At 45.5% G+C, this 16,981-nt stretch overlaps 1 protein-coding gene across 10 annotated transcripts in view; it reads right to left on the bottom strand.

The window, feature by feature from the left end:
• RUNX2 (RUNX family transcription factor 2) overlaps positions 1 to 16,981 on the bottom strand; it is a 221,399-nt gene that overhangs the window by 72,719 nt on the left and 131,699 nt on the right. Inside the window, exon 7 of one of the 10 annotated variants that reach the window (XM_054061042.1) lies at positions 11,654 to 12,202. The exons of the other annotated variants lie outside the window; for them this stretch is intronic. Coding sequence (XP_053917017.1) covers positions 12,102 to 12,202 — 101 coding nt within the window. The 3' untranslated portion in view covers positions 11,654 to 12,101. Of the gene's footprint in view, positions 1 to 11,653; positions 12,203 to 16,981 lie in introns of those variants that run through there. 10 annotated transcript variants of the gene reach the window in all.

Consider the following 16,981-nt stretch of genomic DNA (forward strand, 5'->3'; position numbering starts at 1 on the left):
CATTTAAACCAACATTATTAAGCACAGCAGTCTCACAAAAGTCAGAGGGAGGAAGGAACATTTTAACCCCTTCAGAGCCTCCCGCACAAAACACGAGAACCCAATTCTAGTGCATCTCTTCTCGCCATCCCTCGGTACCCCAGTTCTCACGGTAAACTGAACACTTGCACCTTCTGGAATTTAGGTAAAAGGACTTTGACACCTAAAATACCAGGGATTAATTTGCAGATAGATATTTTCGCTGAATTTATGGTGCAGCACCTAAGCCCTTTGCTGGGACAAACACCCCATAAATAACATAATTAGCAGCAACCATTAAAGTACCACTCGTGCACGCAGAGGTGTTTCCCAAGCAGAGCTGTTACACTGCTTAAACGGCAAAGCAGGGTCTCTTTGCTCTTCTCCAGCTCAGGCTCCATCATTAACCTCCTCTGCCGCCTCAACACGACTTTTCTGTTGGATGAACTGTGCTGGAAGAAGGTGGTTTTCTTTAGCTACCTGTCTTGCTGGGTGATGCTATGCATCTAAACACAGGTAGCTACTGGCTACACCTCAGGACGCAGCTCATCTTACATTCAGAAACACCGACAGGTAGAAATTCCCCTTGCATGTGGAAAAAAAGCAACAACAAACCCCTTGTAGATGGACTGTTTGAAGCAGAAATGGAGCTATGAATGTATCAGCCATCACGGTCTGATATATGGATGTTCCCTGCCTCTTGTGAAGCTTCACTTATACAGGACTCATAAACCTTTCTAACGAGAACCACAGGAGGGGGACAAACGGTCATATTACAGAAATCCATCCTCAGCTGGTGGTTTTGACCTGCCACCCGAGGATACCCATCGACCTGGAGTGATGTGGAGCCCCTGAACTTCTCGGTCTTTGCTATCTCATCTCAGTGACTTCGGCCTTGAGCTGTCACAAGCGATTCAGGAGGAAAGGAACTGGTGGTGTATCAGAAGCCTCCTGCTTGTTTAAAGTCTCAGGCCATCTATGTGCTACACTGGAAGCAAAATGTAAATATCATTTCCTGAAAATAAGCCCAGCAGCTCTGCAACGCTACACGGCACACACACGCACACAGACATGTCACAGCTCTCACTTCAGTTTTCCCCAATGTTTCCTGCCTGAATTTCAGCCGCTGCTGCTTTTCCCCAGCCGAAACACATCAGAAGGAACATTTGAAGCTTTTCTTGGATAGCAACCTCAGCGGCGTTGTACACAGCAAGAGGGTGAAACCGCAGGGCTGAGAGCTGCAATGCATGCACGGTGATGGTGAGCGCCAGTAGAAGAATCCTGTATAAATCCAGTGAACGGGAAGATAATATACATTGGGGCTACCAGTCCACTTTATTATTTTTCTTTTTTCTTTTTTTTTTCAGAAAAATGTGCCTTAACTATCCAGTATAAATATTTGTTTCCAATGTTGTCATGAATTGTACTTTTCCACTGCATGCTAGCAACTCAGAAATACCATCTGATTCCCAAGCAGACACAAAGAAACTATGTTTTGCATGGGCGAGGGGGGGTTCAGGGGGGAAGCCCTTGGCATTGCTCTGTAATTTCACCCTTTAAACCCCTCTTTTTTCCTCTCTATCCAAATTTTCCTTTCCAATCTTGTTAACAAACGCATCCCTCCTGAGGAAGAAGGGCAGAGGATTCCTTGCTGGTTCTTGATTAAGAGTTTTTAAGAAGCCGGGAAGGAAGATATTCTTTGAAACTGGATCTACTGTAGGATGGGAGCCAGCACACAGGACACCGTGTCTTTCAGAGAGGGCCACACACAGTGCCACTCCAGTCATATGACTTCTCTGTCACATCCTGAAGCCATTTCCAGCTCGTGTGCGAGTTTGTACTCCCATTTAGAAAAAGGATGGGATATATTGGGAACACACATATGGAAACACTTTCAGGGAATCAGTTTCCATGAAATCCATAATGAGCCAAGTGGCTTCAGATGTGGCAGCGTGCCTCAGATTAGCCAAAAAAAAAAAGGAAAAAAAAAAAAAGAAAAAAAAATAGAGGAAAAAAAAAAAGAGAGAGAAAACGAAGGACAAATCTACCCTTTCAGCCCTTATTTCATTTTCAAGGAGGAAGAAAGGAAAAAAAATTTAAAACGTACCAATGATGTATAGCTACTTAGGGAGCCAAAAAAAAAAAAACCCCAATAATGAGAGCCCCGCTCCCTCCTTAAAGTAACGATGCTGCTATCAGCGCTCCCACAGCTCCCAGAAAACCATCCCGGCATTCCCGGGCGTGCCGAGCTCGAGCGGGGCCAGCGGAGCAGTCGCCCTGCCTGCTCCAGCACGCGTGGCTCGGGCAGCGCGCCCGCCGCGGGATAGCGTGTGCAGGCAATTAGGAGCGCTTCAAACCCGGCAGCTTGGTGATAATCTGTTCCCTAAATTAATCTTCCAAGAAAGGCTTGGATAGAGGAAGGATGTCCCCTGGGTGCGGTTGACTGCACCTGGGTTGCATTTAAAGCGGGATTTATGGTGGGGATGATGCGTTGGGTCAGTGATGCCACGCAGGGTCGGATGTCACCTGCCTGATGTGCTCCAGCGGGCAGGAGCTGGAGGTCACTAGCAACCACCTGGTGCCCTCACCGCTGGGTTCCAGCACAGCCCGAGCCCTGCGGATCCCAAATGGCACAGCAAAGGGCCAGAGGCCACGTCAGTCCTGAGCAGGAGGGAAGCAGCCAGCTCATCCCAGCTAGCGTGGTGCTGGGATTTTTTTTTTTGGATGTCCGAGGAAGCGGGAAGAAGCACGAAGCAAGTGGAAGGAGTTCAAATGGGAACCGACGAGATGCGACGTGCAGCGGGCTGTGTTTTTATCACGAGAAAAGAACCAGAATCTGGCTGCTAATTGGGGCCGTATCCTACAAACCCTACTTTTCCTGACAAATGACTCCACAAATAGTGCCTCTGTTTTCAATAGGGTTATTTGCTAGAGGAGGGACCACCCAACACGAGAGGATCAGGCCCTCTGCTCCCTCGCTCCGCAGCTCGCTTAAACCTTCCACAGCCAAATCCGAACACAAAAATCCCCACGAACTGCAAAGGCTTTTCCTCGCTGCTGCTGGAAAAGCCCTGGACAAGAAGCGCTATGGAAAAGTCTCCTGTGCTATTAATACGATGCTTGCCCCGATTTCCGCATCCAAAAGGGGGATTTGCGATTTGTTTCTTAGGCTGTTTATTTCCACTCAAGCTTCGGCACTGTAAACTAACTCAAAACCTCTGCATCAAGGAGAAGGTCTCTTTGAAAGTTTTACTTGGCTTTGCTTTCAAAGAGTTTTCTGTATATTTTAGAATATGTAGAATTTGCCTTTGATTTAAACCTCTCTCTTAACAACAGACAAGAGACGATTTTTCTACTGAGCGATTTAAACAAAACCAAACATATTTTGGTTACTCTGGCCTTGTTCTGAAAACACTTTTTTTTTTTTTTTCCATAGAAAAAACCTATGAATTGTTACACTTCTGGCCAAAAACCCCTTAAATTCACAAAGGTAGAAAGTCCAATATTTCTTTTGTCTGAACAATATCATACATGGAGGAAGAAAAGGCACCTCCCCAGCCCCCAGACATCCATAAAACACGGAACTCCCTCTTTAAAGAATTAAAAACACACGTTTTCCCCTGCAAAACAACTTCTTTCTTTAACTGAAAATTCAGCCTCGGTCCTTGTCCATGTCCAGGACCACGACGTTGAGGTTTTTTCTACACCCAGCATGAAGTCTTGTGTCCCCGGAGGGTAAACAGCCCCACCTTGTCCTGCGGGGAGGCAGCTGAAAGCGGCTGCTTGTGCCGGAGCGCGAGCTGCGCGGGAGCCTGCAAATGCAGCTGCTCCGAAGGCGACGACGGCACCGAGCCCACGGAGACCTGCTGGGTACTGGGGAAAGGCGAGGGCAGATACCAGGGAGGCATTCCCATCTTAGGTTAAGGATTTTAGCAGCAGGCGAAGTAACGCCGTTGGAGTGAAAACAGTGGAAAATAACTCACCCAGCGCCGGCCAGAGTTCTTTCCCTTGCAGCGAGAACATAACATTTCTCCCCAAGTAACACGAACAGAGGTAATGTCAGGCCTTGACAGAATTGTCAAACATCTCAGCGTTTTGACCCACCAGTCAAAGGAATTCCCAGAGGCTCAGGGTGTGAAGGAGCCCTGTGGGCAGATGCGTGGGCAAACACCGAGCCGAACGGGGCAGAGTGAGAGCAGCCCGGGAATGTCAGGACCCTCAGCATCGCAGGAGCAACGCCATCGCTCTCAGGAAGCCGCAGAGCAGGACTCGCCGCTGTGCAGTGCTGACTGCCCTGAGTCACCACGAGCTTTGGGGAGACAAGGGAGGTGTATGCACGCAGCCGTGGGCTCTTTTCGCTACAGCTGCTGCCCTTCTCTCTAAGGGTCACAAATACCGCCCAGTGCAAAGACCTACGGAGGTTTCAACCCAGGCATGGAGGCTCTCCATGCCCAATGAGACACCAAACTGCCACCACATTCAGGAGGACGCAGACTGCGAAACACGGTTGCACGGCAGGGCTAGAGGCACTGTATCCCTCTTTACATTCAGCATCATTCCATTTTAACAATATATTATTTCAATCTCCTTTAATACAAGCACCATAAAGCGCTCTGTATATTTTTTTTTCATTCATCTCAAGCCCAGTTTGTTACTATGTTAAGGCAAACTACTGTAAGCTTAATTTTAATCCATTATAAGCTTGTCCACACAGCATCTCCATTCACCAGCTGAGCTGAAGCTTATGCCAGCCACCTCTAAATAAATGCTTCTTCTCCATAGTGTAAAGTCTGAATATGGTTTTTATCCTCCCGGGAAACTGGTGATGAGAAAGAGAAACAGACTTTGGACTGTAATAGCTCACATCATAAACATGCTTTAGGCTGTTTGCTGTATGGCAACTTAGGCTACGCCGCTAGTAGCTCAAATCACTATCGATGCTCTAAACTCAAAATCCAAGCTACCACGTCTCAGATAAACCACAGTAACAGTCACTTCAATGGCCACGGCTCATGGCAAATATGAGATACTACAGCCCTGTAACAGAGGATTAAGTTAAGACCAACTACTTTGCCACAGGCTGTAGAAACGCACAATCCTACCGAAGTCTAACTCAAGCCCAGCCTGTACTTAAACCAGGATAACCTGACTAGTCTCTGAATTTGCTTTATTTCAAAAGACAGGCTGGAAAACTTCTAAACAGGCTAGTGAAAAATAAATGTATCATGGAGATATTGCACAGGATAACAGCATTTCAGCAACAAAGTGCATATGTTATACAGAATTTTAGAAAGTTCACTTATCCATTAAGCTGTTAAAAGGGGAAATGTGATGCATTGCTTTCTGGCTCTTGCTACTGTTTTGTTTTGTGACTTTGAGCATATAATTTGATTTTCCTGGCTGAATTTTGCTTGCTATAAGATGGATATTTTATTACCTCCTATTAGCCAAGAGACAAAGGTCAGTAGCAGAGTTTAGAAAATACTACCAAATCCTTCGTTGGAAGATACTGTAAAGGTATGAAGATTAAAGGCAAAACTCATCAGACATTTTTTATAAGCCCTTCAACAGGTGAAGACACAGAAAAGGTGGAAAAGACAGAGTAAAGAGAACTTGGCTTAAAATAAACTTTCACAGACAGTCCTGATATCTAAAATAAAAACGAGGAGTATAAAGGCAGCCTTAATTATCACATTCAGTTGTCTTCATCTGACATCATGAGAAAGGAACAGCTAGAACTACTTTAAACCAAACACCCCTCCAGCTCATCTGCAGAGCAGCCCCGTGAGACTCGAAGGGCCCGGCTGAGGACCAGGCGCCGTGCTCCAGCTCCTCTGCGGCTGGAACGGTTTCCTCCATGGGCAAGCAGCCTATCCTCAAAACAGCTCCAAACCAGTCTGGCCCACCTACGTGGGCCAGGCCAAACTAGGAACTGGTTGGGTTTGGACTACCCTGTAACCCAGCTTCCTATCTAATTTTGGAATCTAATACGATGGCTCCTAATTAGGCTCTGGTGGTACTTAGATCCTCCCTTGTGCTTCTTTTCACCCATAAAAAAAATAACATGGGTTAGCTTTTAGCAGGAATCGAAAACAAAAACAAAAAATCCCTTTAGAGGGAGATATTTGAGAGAGGAAGAAGGAAGAAAGGGGAAAGACAGGCGCCTTTTTCCCACTGCCAGGATTTCTCTGTGGCTCCTCTGGTCATGCCAGCATCCACATCACAGTTCCCAGGGACTTCCTCCGTGCAGCTTCTGCGAGACGCCTCTTCCAATGAGCCATTTCATCTCTGGCTTATGTTGCAGAGATTTTGGGTCAGCAGCCCTCTGGGTGTTTTTGAGGCACTTGCTTCCCTTCCTATTTGGTAAACCAGTCACCTTTGCAAAAGGTCTAATTTTCAAGTCCTCGGTCCCTAATCCAGATCCCAACCTTTGCAATCCATGTCCTAGAGGCTCTTTAAATGTTTATGCTCTTTCTCACAGAGCTTTCTATTCTCTACCTTCCCTCTGTCGGTGCTGACAAACTACGCAGCTCGAGATCTATTCACCATACTGCAGCGACGACTCCCACTTCATGGCCAGCAGTCTCGCTCGGAATATTCTGAATGTATTCATAAAGCCCCCATCACTTCTCAAGCATTTATTCAAACATTCTTTTATAATGTAAGCTTTGATTTCCTTTGTTTTTAAGTTTATTTTCTAAAAACCTTTTAACTGTACTGAAATGATCTATTTCAACCCTAATGAAGCTTTTTGGCTGGGATTTCTCCTTTTTTGGGACATGGTTTTATTTTTGTTTTCAATGGCAGCAATACACATAACTAGTTGGCTGCACTTAACAGGAATGACCTGCAGATGTTTGGTCCTATTTCCGCATAGAGGGGCACAGATCATATGATCTCATGAGCTCCCTGTCACTCCTCTATGACTGCAACACTACAGACTTGTAGGAAATAGAGGAACTCATCTAGGGGTTCCTCTGGGGTTGTTGCCACCTACCTAAGGGTAAGCAGGTTCACAGAGGTCTATCAACAGCTATAAAATATATTGATCCACTTGTAAACCTCCAGCTTTGGAAATCCCTGCAAGTTGGGAATACACACACACACACACACACACACACACACATATATATATTTTGGATTTGCTTTTCAGGGGAACCAAGCAACCACTCTTGGCCATGCTGAGAAGTGATGGGTTCTGAGATGGACCCTTGGTGTTACCCAGTGGGGCTGTGTCTCCTCCACTCAGATTTTTCAACAATGACAATCACAGAATCATAGAATGATGACCAGCACTGCTTGGCTCTTATTACAAGCTGTAACGAGTAGTTTTGGGCTTTCATTCCTGCTGTCCCTGAAGCATGGAAGGAGGTGAAGAGCCACAGAGTTATCTCAGTACCTTCCTTCAAACATTGTCCTTGCACCCCATTCTGCCCCATGCTCACTACCACCCAACTCTAGTGAGGCCGTAGCCACTGCAATCACATCACTGTCTCTCTCTGTGTTTTCTCAGTTCCCTCTTGTATTCTGTTGCACATATTCTAACTTGTTGTGCTGTATTTGAGAGTGCAAGTTCATAAAGGACAGGACTTAAATTTTTTTCTCCTCTTTTCTCCTCCCTTTTTTTTTCCCCTCCTCTTTTCTCCTCCGCTTTTTCTCCTCTTCTTTAACTGTACAGTTCTTAGCATGAAGGGATCAGACCTCCAGACTCTACCGCAATACAAACGATATTAGCAGCTGCTGCCTATCGCGTGGTCAGCAGTGACTCCGGCAAAGACCCAGTAACTATTCACAAATACAGCCATCACTTTGATCACTGAAGCACAGCAGCCAAACCTGGGTGCTCCAGCGAAAGCCAAAACTTCACGCAAAGCCTTGTCAACGGGACTGGCAAAGGCAAGGGATCTCCAGTTTGTGGAAATCTTTCAATCCCACGTTCAGCTTTCAACACAATTCAGAACATAACTTCAGCACAAAATTAAATACAGCAAGCTGTGTTTTTACAGACATCTATCACCTAAAAATGATGTGCCTTATACATTTGGTCATGTACATGTGCTGCCATCCTGTTTTCTAAGCAAGTCCATTGTGCAGCCTAATTATATGAACTAAACCAAGGTGGACATACCTTTAGCTTCCAGCTTCATAATATTCCGTCAGTTCTAGACAGTGTTTGTTTAATAGAAAAGGGCATAAAAAAGCACTAATGCATATGGGTCAGATGATAGCCCGATTAACCATTAAAAATAACGAGTGGAAACCACGCAGGTGGAATGGCTAAGGCTGGTGTAGGGACTTCTCATCTCAGCTAAATGAAAGAGGCTTTGTGGATACTGCTCCTAATCCAAGAACACCAACATCCACTTCTCACCACCCGAGAAATGTGATGTTGAGAGGGAGAAAGATCAATGTGAGAGGAACTACCTCTACATTTTGCTTTCAGAATTGACCTTCATCTTAAATTCCCCGAGGCTATTTTTCTCCAGTGGTGCTCCCCTTCCCTCAGCATGGTTGCTCTTCCTTCTCATACGAGCCCAAGTAGGCTTTCTCCAGCTGCCGACACTCAACACTTCTATATTACAAAACAACGTATTATGGCAAACATTCATGGCTACCACAGGATGAAAGGTCAAGTGTGTGGTTAGAGAGACCGTTGGGAAAAATGACTGGGAAGCCTGGAGGTGACGTGGGCCAGACAGAGCTGAAGACACCACACACTGACTCCTCTCCTCCTCCATATGCACCTTTGAAACACCACAACCCCCCCTGCTTTAAGCATGTGATGCCTCTTTTGCCAGAACTAAACTTCTTCACACATTGAGAGCATTCACTGGTTGAAGTAATCCCAGGGACTTCAATTCTATTTGCAAATTAGCCCATGGAATAATTACAAACGTGGAGAGCAGAGAAGCTGTGCGTCTGCTGCCTAGGGCCACCCGGAGCTCCGGGCTGAAGGCTTCTCTTTGCTTTTGACAGAGCAAACGTTAAGTAAACCTGGAGGAAAAAGCCCCCCTGACAATAGTTGTGTTTCCGAAAACAAAAGGTTAAACAGTGTATGAAAACCAGGGGAGAACGTGTGTCTCCTATTCTTGTATCTCCATCTATGGAAGTGGGTGAGGAATTAAATTCATTTCATTAAAGAAAAAAACCAAACAGGAAGGACTTTACACTTGGGCAAATACAAAAGCTGAAAAACTCCTAAAGGAACTGCAGAAGCCCAGAATGCCAGTGAAAAATGCTTTCTCTGTGAGTCTTTTCAGGTGGGTTGGAAAAGTAGAGTCCCACTAGTGATTCAACCAAAAAATAACTCCTTTTCAGCAGATTCCATAGGAATTCGTCTGATTAGGGAAGGGAACTTCCACTATTTGATCGGTCATAGTGAAGTCATAGCAAACTTACATGATTAAAATATTTTCAGACAATGCCCCTCCAGCCTCCTCACGAGACAAACCAGTGCTGCGTCTCACAGCGTCCAGTTCCCTGTGGCTTCTGCCATCTCCCCACGACCCAGCACCGCAACCTCCTTTGGTACCCACCTCCTCGGAGCATCTGTCACTGCCACAGGAACCCACTGGAACCTCAGAAATAAAAATCGGTGCTGCAATCTGGCAGACGACGTTACAGCAAGTTCAAATAAGTGGAGGCTAAAGTTAGACAAATTCAGACTAGTAATAAGACCCACATTTCCATAGCGACCTCTGTTCATATCTGTAACCAAAGGCTGTGGTGAATTTTGCTACCCCGGAAATTTTTGAATTAAGATCAACTGAGTTTTTGTTGGTTTGTTGGGTTTTTTTCTGAAAGGTTATCCTCAGGTTCAAATGAGAGCTAATGTGGGGAAACCTTACAGCTGGATTCAAAGCAGAGATTCACATGAGCTTCACTGTATTAATAACCTATGAATCCATATATCTGGGGAAAGTTCCTTAAATCAAATTATAAGAGCTTCATAAATGAAGCTTCACCATTCTGAAAAATCCTTGCTCTCCACAAAAACTCCTTGGGCACAGAAGGACCATCAAGCATCACGTGGCTGAAGGGTCAGATTCCTCCCTGAGGGGACCCTGTACCGCCCGCATACTGCTCTTGTGGATGTGGAGAACCTGTCCCAAGCTCAGGAAGGTATCGCCTGCTTTGATCCCCTCCCTCCCTCTCTCTGAGTCAGTCTGAAAGCAAATATTAAGAGATTTGCAGATTAGCATCCCCAAATACCCTCCCTTTATGCATACGAAATAGCTCCTTCACTCTTAACAACATCCTTTATGAGCCATGTGAAAGTGTGCGCCGTCATTTTATCTCATTCATCTCTGTCTTGTTTGCTGCCTACACTGTTTCCTTTAGTACAACCAGAGAAAGCCTGAAGAACTTGCACAGCTCTTACCTTCTCCTTCAGTGGCCAATACCAGCCCAGTATCACCAATATCAATGCTCTTTCAAATCTGACAACCGAACTGGCAACACATCGGATCCCCCTATGCTAAAACACCCATTGAGATGGGAGAAGATTGGGGCACCAGTAAAATCGGACCAACAACTATTACTAAACCACTTCAAAAAGGCGTTGAGAAGCTCTGCTACTCTCTAATGCTCCCTTCATGGCCAAATTCTGCACGGCCAGTAATGCGAGGAAATTTCACCAAGAGTCAAGGCAGCTCCAGCTACTTCTACCAGGAGCAGTTTGTCCCTCTCGAGTTGTATTTTTTAGTGCAAGGTTCACAAAAGTGGGCCTTTTAAACTATCCAACGTCTGGAGGGCAGAAGATATGTTACTGCCTGTCTTGTACCAAACACAGTCATGGTTTCACAAGGACCAAATTCTCCTGTATTTACAGAACCATTTTGTAGAATCACAGAATGGTTCAGGTTGGAGGGGACCTTAAAGCCCATCCAGTCCCACCCCCTGCCATGGGCAGAGACACCTCCCACTGGCCCAGGCTGCTCCAAGCCCCATCCAACCTGGCCTGGAACCCCTCCAGGGATGGGGACATCTCCTAAATCCTATTTGTGCCTAATCAAACCAAACTCAGGACAACAAAGACTCAAGGCCACAGAGAGTTAAAGGCAAAATAAGTCATCCTGATCACCCTATATGTACCAGAGAGCTTCATATATGGAGTTAAGAGTCCCTCTCTGTACCAGGATACGTGGTCCTGCATCAGCCACCACTGCTGGCGCCGTCTTAGGTAGAAAATCAATAGTGATTCCACTGAGGGAACGGAGAGATCATCATATGCCTTCGCACAAGGATGAAACAAAGAGCTCGGTCCTGCAGCCTTTCTGTTAGGAGCTTATTGACTTTATTGGGAGCACACATCTAGGTAATGGCTCAGGATCTGGCCCTTCGAAAGTCTGGAATCGAGCGCCCGGTTGCCCCATTAACAATTAGCATTCTGTTTACAAAACCCAGCAGAGTCAGTAAGAATAATCGTTACAAAACATGCTCAGACTGTGATTCCGGTTTAAGTTAATATAATTTTAATGAGTTCTTCAGAAAAGGCCTGGCACTTATGGAAAATTTCCTTAATTAATATCAGACATTAAATTAGTAATAAAAAAAAGCCCTGAATATCATTTGGTCTCAAGCTGGAACTAAAGTATGTTTTGGCATCATTACTAACTGTTAGCAGCAAGTTCTGGAAACAGATGCAAATCTTGATATGTGTCCTAAATATAAAACACATTGCAAAAAAAGAGCTCAGATAAAAATATATCTATATATTCCCATATATTTGAGTGTGCTATTTCCTGCCTGTATCAGCAACAAATTCAATCCATTTAAAAACATTCCACTTGTTTCTTTTCAGTATTTTTTTTTCAAATTTATTTCAGGAATAAAACTCTTTCCCTCTGCCTTCATTTTTCCTGTTTATTTCCTCTCCCAACAGCCGTTTTAAGTAAATGAAAAGGGCTTAAAGACACGCATTATAATATTCAAGCGTCTGAAAATCAGCCCGCTTGTTTTACCGCCTAAATATGGGTATAGGTGCCTAATTTGAGGCCACCCACGCTAGAAAAATTTGGCCTTCTTCCTTGAGGTAGGGCTCATGCAGCACATCTTCTAGACAATTACTCCAATGAGAGATCCTACCCGGCAGAGAGGCTGCTATTGAAACCCAACAGACGAGTGCCAAGGTGCTGAGATTCCCAGGTGGCACCAAGTGGGCAGGAAACTAAAAATGGAAAACCTGCGGTAAACAAAATAAATAGCACCACTGAAAAATAATGAAAAAAAAGAGGACAAGCTACAAGTTTAGGGAGGGGAGCAAAATGAGCGGGTTGTTCCCGAAGACCCAAGCTCTCCCAAGTTCTTTACTTTGCCTTAACTCAGTGTCACCTCGCAGGGAAAGCATTGAAATTAGCTCGGAGAAATGGAGACAGAGACAACCTTGAGCCTTTCAGCTTCCATTTGGAAAAAAAAAAAGAAGACAGAGTGAAAATTGTTATAGTCACCAAGAAAAACATCACAGCGTAGCGAGCGTACCAGAAACAGAGCTGGCTTCTTGGGTTTGCCAAGAGCCTGAGACAATATTGCTGAAGCGTGAACTGCTCATTCATTTCAGGAGCTGCTAACACCAAGGCCAGTGCTGGCAATAGCCAGTATTAACTGTTTCTCTCCTTCCCAGAGCATGGAAACAGGAAAAGAATTGTATTTTGGAGACAGCATTAACGCCTTCTCTTACTACGGACCTTGTCCTGAAATGTGCTTATTTCCCACAACATTTAATGAAGCCACTAAGAACTAAGGGATGCAAGAATTGTTACTTCACATGACCAAGGGTTTTACTTTATGGCGTTAAAGTTTTCTGAACTCCTTAGAAGAAGATTAACAACTTTTCATTCTTAAAGTTAATATTTTTCAAAGACCAAATCCCCCTCAAATGGGAAAATCCTTATTATAAAGATGATGCATGTACATGACATTAAGCAAAATTTACAGTAATTCCCATTCAGGGTCAGGAACCCAAGATGACAACCAGGGTAGTACCTCAAGAAAAACCAGCCCATAGCAGTGAGCCACTTTCTTATTAACATACAAACAGTAAATCCAGCGGTTCAGCTGGAGCTGCTTCCATTAGATGTGTTCTTTTATTTTAAGATTTGCAGGATTACAAGAATGAAAATTGAAGTTGGTAAAGGAGCAACACTGTCACTGAGTAGGGCATGGCTGGCATTCGCAGAGTTGCATCTATACTTGCCAGCCCTCAGTGAGCTGGCAGACCAGGACCGGCTCTTAAATTCAATATACGAGGAAGGTCCAGGATGGTCCAAAATGATGTGGTGATAAAAAAGTGAGACAAATTAATAGGAAATGTTGGCTATACTTGAACTAGCAAACAGCTCAGTCTCTGGCTCTAAATCCAGCCAGGATGGCCTGGCCATAGCTGTGATATTAAATCCTTTTAGCCTCCACAACGAGGTGGCTGCCTCCAAGCTGCCCACTGGAACGGGTTCCGGACTCTGCTGATTTCCAAATGACGGCTGGGACCTGCTGGGGAGCGTGCTGGCCAACCCTGCGCAAAACCAGCCTTGCTGACAAATTGCCAATACTGGTGTTTAACAGCACAGGCACCACCACTGTGTAATTTATTGGTAAAGATATTACTTTCTGGCCATTTTAGTTCAGTTTAGCTCCGGCCCAGCACGTCCCTCATCTATCTCAGCATATCCTTTATGTGTCTCAGCGTGTCCCTCATCTGTCTCAACGTGTCCCTGTTCAATAACACAGTAAATACAAAGACAGCCAAATCCACCCTGCACGCTGTAGCAACTGCAGCACGCGGGACACAAGAATATGCCCAACTGACAACCACCTGCAAAGAGCATGAGCTTGGGGCTGGAAAAGGTAGGCTTGGTGATTTGTCCTGCTATTTAGCTTCACTTTGAGTTTCTTCTTTGTCCTATGGGCACCTGTCGAACACAGTTGTGTAGGACAAGCTCTTCCACAGCCAGCACTGAATGTGTTCATATTACACTTGCAGGGCAGGTCCTCCAACACCTTAAGGCCTTGATCTCCCCCCAAGTTTCTCTCAAAGGTCAAGGAAAAAGCAAAAGCAAGACACTAGCGTTTAGGCAGAAGGGTGAGGAGGTTCAGGAAAAGTGTAGGGGAAGAAGTCTCTCCACCTCCCAGCTCAGTTTCTCAACAAAATTAGATGCAAGCTCAAAGGCTGCAATCACAGAGCAGGTGGAGGTCAGGGTGAGGCAGACAACAGCAAGGTTACACCAGGACTGGAAAGTAACAACGCTGTGATAGGGATATGTTTATGGGACAGTTAAATCACCTCACCAAAGGAAGACTATCACATCAGACGTGCCTATACCTGAACTACTCATCTAGGCTCACTTTAGAGCCTACGGAGACAAACAGGCTCTTCCGAGGCACTGCTAAGGACCAGCACAGATCATCTCCAGGCTGGTCAAGTCCTGCAAATGCCAGTTTGTCCCCAATGAGTCAAAAGGGAGCTGAGGGTGACTGTCTCAGACACAGATGTCTGCCCTGGGGATATCTATACCCAAACCTCCTTCACCTGCTGTGGAGCAGCCCTCTTGTGACTGCAGGAACAACCCAACCTGTACTCCCTGCTCTGAACCTTGCATGCGCTGAGGACTCGCTGGATCAGCCCCAAAGTTTATGTAAAATGACTGTGATGTGCATTTATATGAATCATATACATTAATTACATAATAGCCACTCATGCTCCCCATCCCACATGCACTTTGGTTATGCAGAGGACACAAAGACTGAGCGCATTCACTATGAATCATGTAATAAGACTACTTCCCTCAGGCAAAACTCTCTCTAAAATGACCATGTTCATATATTCCCATGGTTTCCAGTACAATATTATTTAATTAACAATATTAATCTGCCAGGCCACCAACTTTCACTGTCTTCTGGGGAAGTCTGAGAAGACAGCTATTTTAATAAAATAGGGGAATCCTGCTCCTTTTATGACTGAGTTGGTGCAAAATGGTAAGTCGTTGCACGGCTTCATAAGCTTATTTTTTATTTATCCTTGATATGAACAGGAGACTTATGCACCACAGTGATCACTGACTCAAAAGTTGCATGAGTGATGACCAGATAATCTTTTTTTTTGCTTTCCTTTTCAGCTATTGCTGTTGAATACTGCTCAAATATGTGTGACATATCATTAATTAGTTGTATGACACTGGAAATACAGCACTGGTCCCCAGCTGGAGAATAAAAGATGAATATTTGAAATACGACCGCTGTGGGCACTCATTTGCACATGCTTACAGCATGCATGCACAGTTGTGAAAAGAAATCAGTCTACGTACTGGCACAAACGGTTCGGCCACATCACACCAGCCCGACCAAATAACTCCTCAGGGTTGCAGCCTGCTGCCCTTTTTGCCTCTCCCATGGGCTTGAGAACTGCATGAACTGCTGCAGCAGTCCCCCATCACCTCCTGCTATCAGCCCCAAACCTCTTCTGCTGCTCAGCCTAATCTGTGATGGAAACACTGGCATCCTCGTCACCAGGAGCTGCACCCATCCCAGGATGGGGAGGAACACCATTGTTCTGGCCATGGATGTGTTTCTGGTCACGGGATTAGCATCAAAACCAGCTCTTGTGAGCTGCCGCTGACGATACAACCAGGAACCACTCTTCTGAAGGACACAGTGCTTTCTTAGACAATATATTGTTAACGTCCCGGAGAGCACAACTTGGACAGTGGCGGACGCAGAGCCATGGCAGCCTGTGGAAAGGCTGGGTGATAGGAAGGGCTACAGGTATGACATCCAAAGCCTAAGGGGGAAGTTCTACCCACTCTTCCTCCTGCATGATGTTGAGCAACAGGCAGTAAATATGGAATTCATTAAAATTACCTTGTATACTTTTAACAGCCTTGATAATCAGTTTTCTGCCACTGTATCGGGAAGCAAAGTTTGTTTTCATTCAAGGCCTTGTAAAACTCTAATTTGTCCCGCATGCACAGAAGGTGCCTGAAGTTTTCTAACATTTTTAGTGTTTCTTAGCAGTCATTTTCCCCCTAACAAAGCTCCAAAGCTCTCCTCCCCTCTAACTGGGTGGAGATTCGTGTTTCTCCGTGTGTGAGGGGTGAACTGGCTGCTGTAACAGGCAGCTCAAAACTTGCATTTTTCTCTCTATACACAAAAGGGGGTCGGATCCTGCCTTCCTCCCTGTAGCACTTCTAGGTAAAAACCCTTAAGAGGAACCACAGGGTTTGCAGCTGGGGCTGCAATGTGCCTCCCTGCAGCCTGAGAGTCGGAGCTCGTCCTCCACCCTGGAATGCCGCTCCGCATTTCTGAACGTCAGCAAACACTGCAGACAACCTCTGGCACTCGTGGAAGATCAAAGTCCCCTTTTTCAGTCTTGAATATAACTGGAAGCAAGATCCCCATGCTGGGAAAAGGTGAGAGCTTTGCGGAGGCGTCAGTTGAGCCCCCAAAAGATGAAGAGCAAAAAGCACGAAGGCAAGTGACTATAGAACACAGCAGAAAAGTTCAGTCCGCGGCCACACCGCATACACAGCCAGGTCTTTTAGTCATTTTGCCTGCGCCCACATGCCAGGCGCTCACGTCTGAATACACACAGACAAGCAAAGGCTGCAGGGCAAGTACGCGCGGTACAGCTGCCGCAGTCCCAGCCGAGCCTCTCCTGGAGGTATTGCTGGGGGCACAATTGCAAAAATAACCCACTCGACAACACAGACCATCAGGAGGCTCCGACTCAGATGTTTCAGGCCAAACAAAGCACTTCCTAAGCATCACGGCAATCAAGCTTTTTGAACCAAGTTGGTGTGCTGCACGGAGAGCCCACAGGAACCTGCTCCACTACCCTCCAATCCTCAGCCCACACAGAGATGTTCGTTTGGCATCTCTGAGAAGGCAGAGCGCGCTAGGACCACAGAGATTTTGCAGCTGTTTGTTTGAGAAACCAAGCTTCCCTCCTCCAAGATGAAAGAAATCAAGGAGT

The sequence above is a fragment of the Cuculus canorus genome, chromosome 3, assembly GCF_017976375.1.
Source record: "Cuculus canorus isolate bCucCan1 chromosome 3, bCucCan1.pri, whole genome shotgun sequence".
In the NCBI taxonomy this organism is placed as follows: Eukaryota; Metazoa; Chordata; class Aves; order Cuculiformes; family Cuculidae; genus Cuculus; species Cuculus canorus.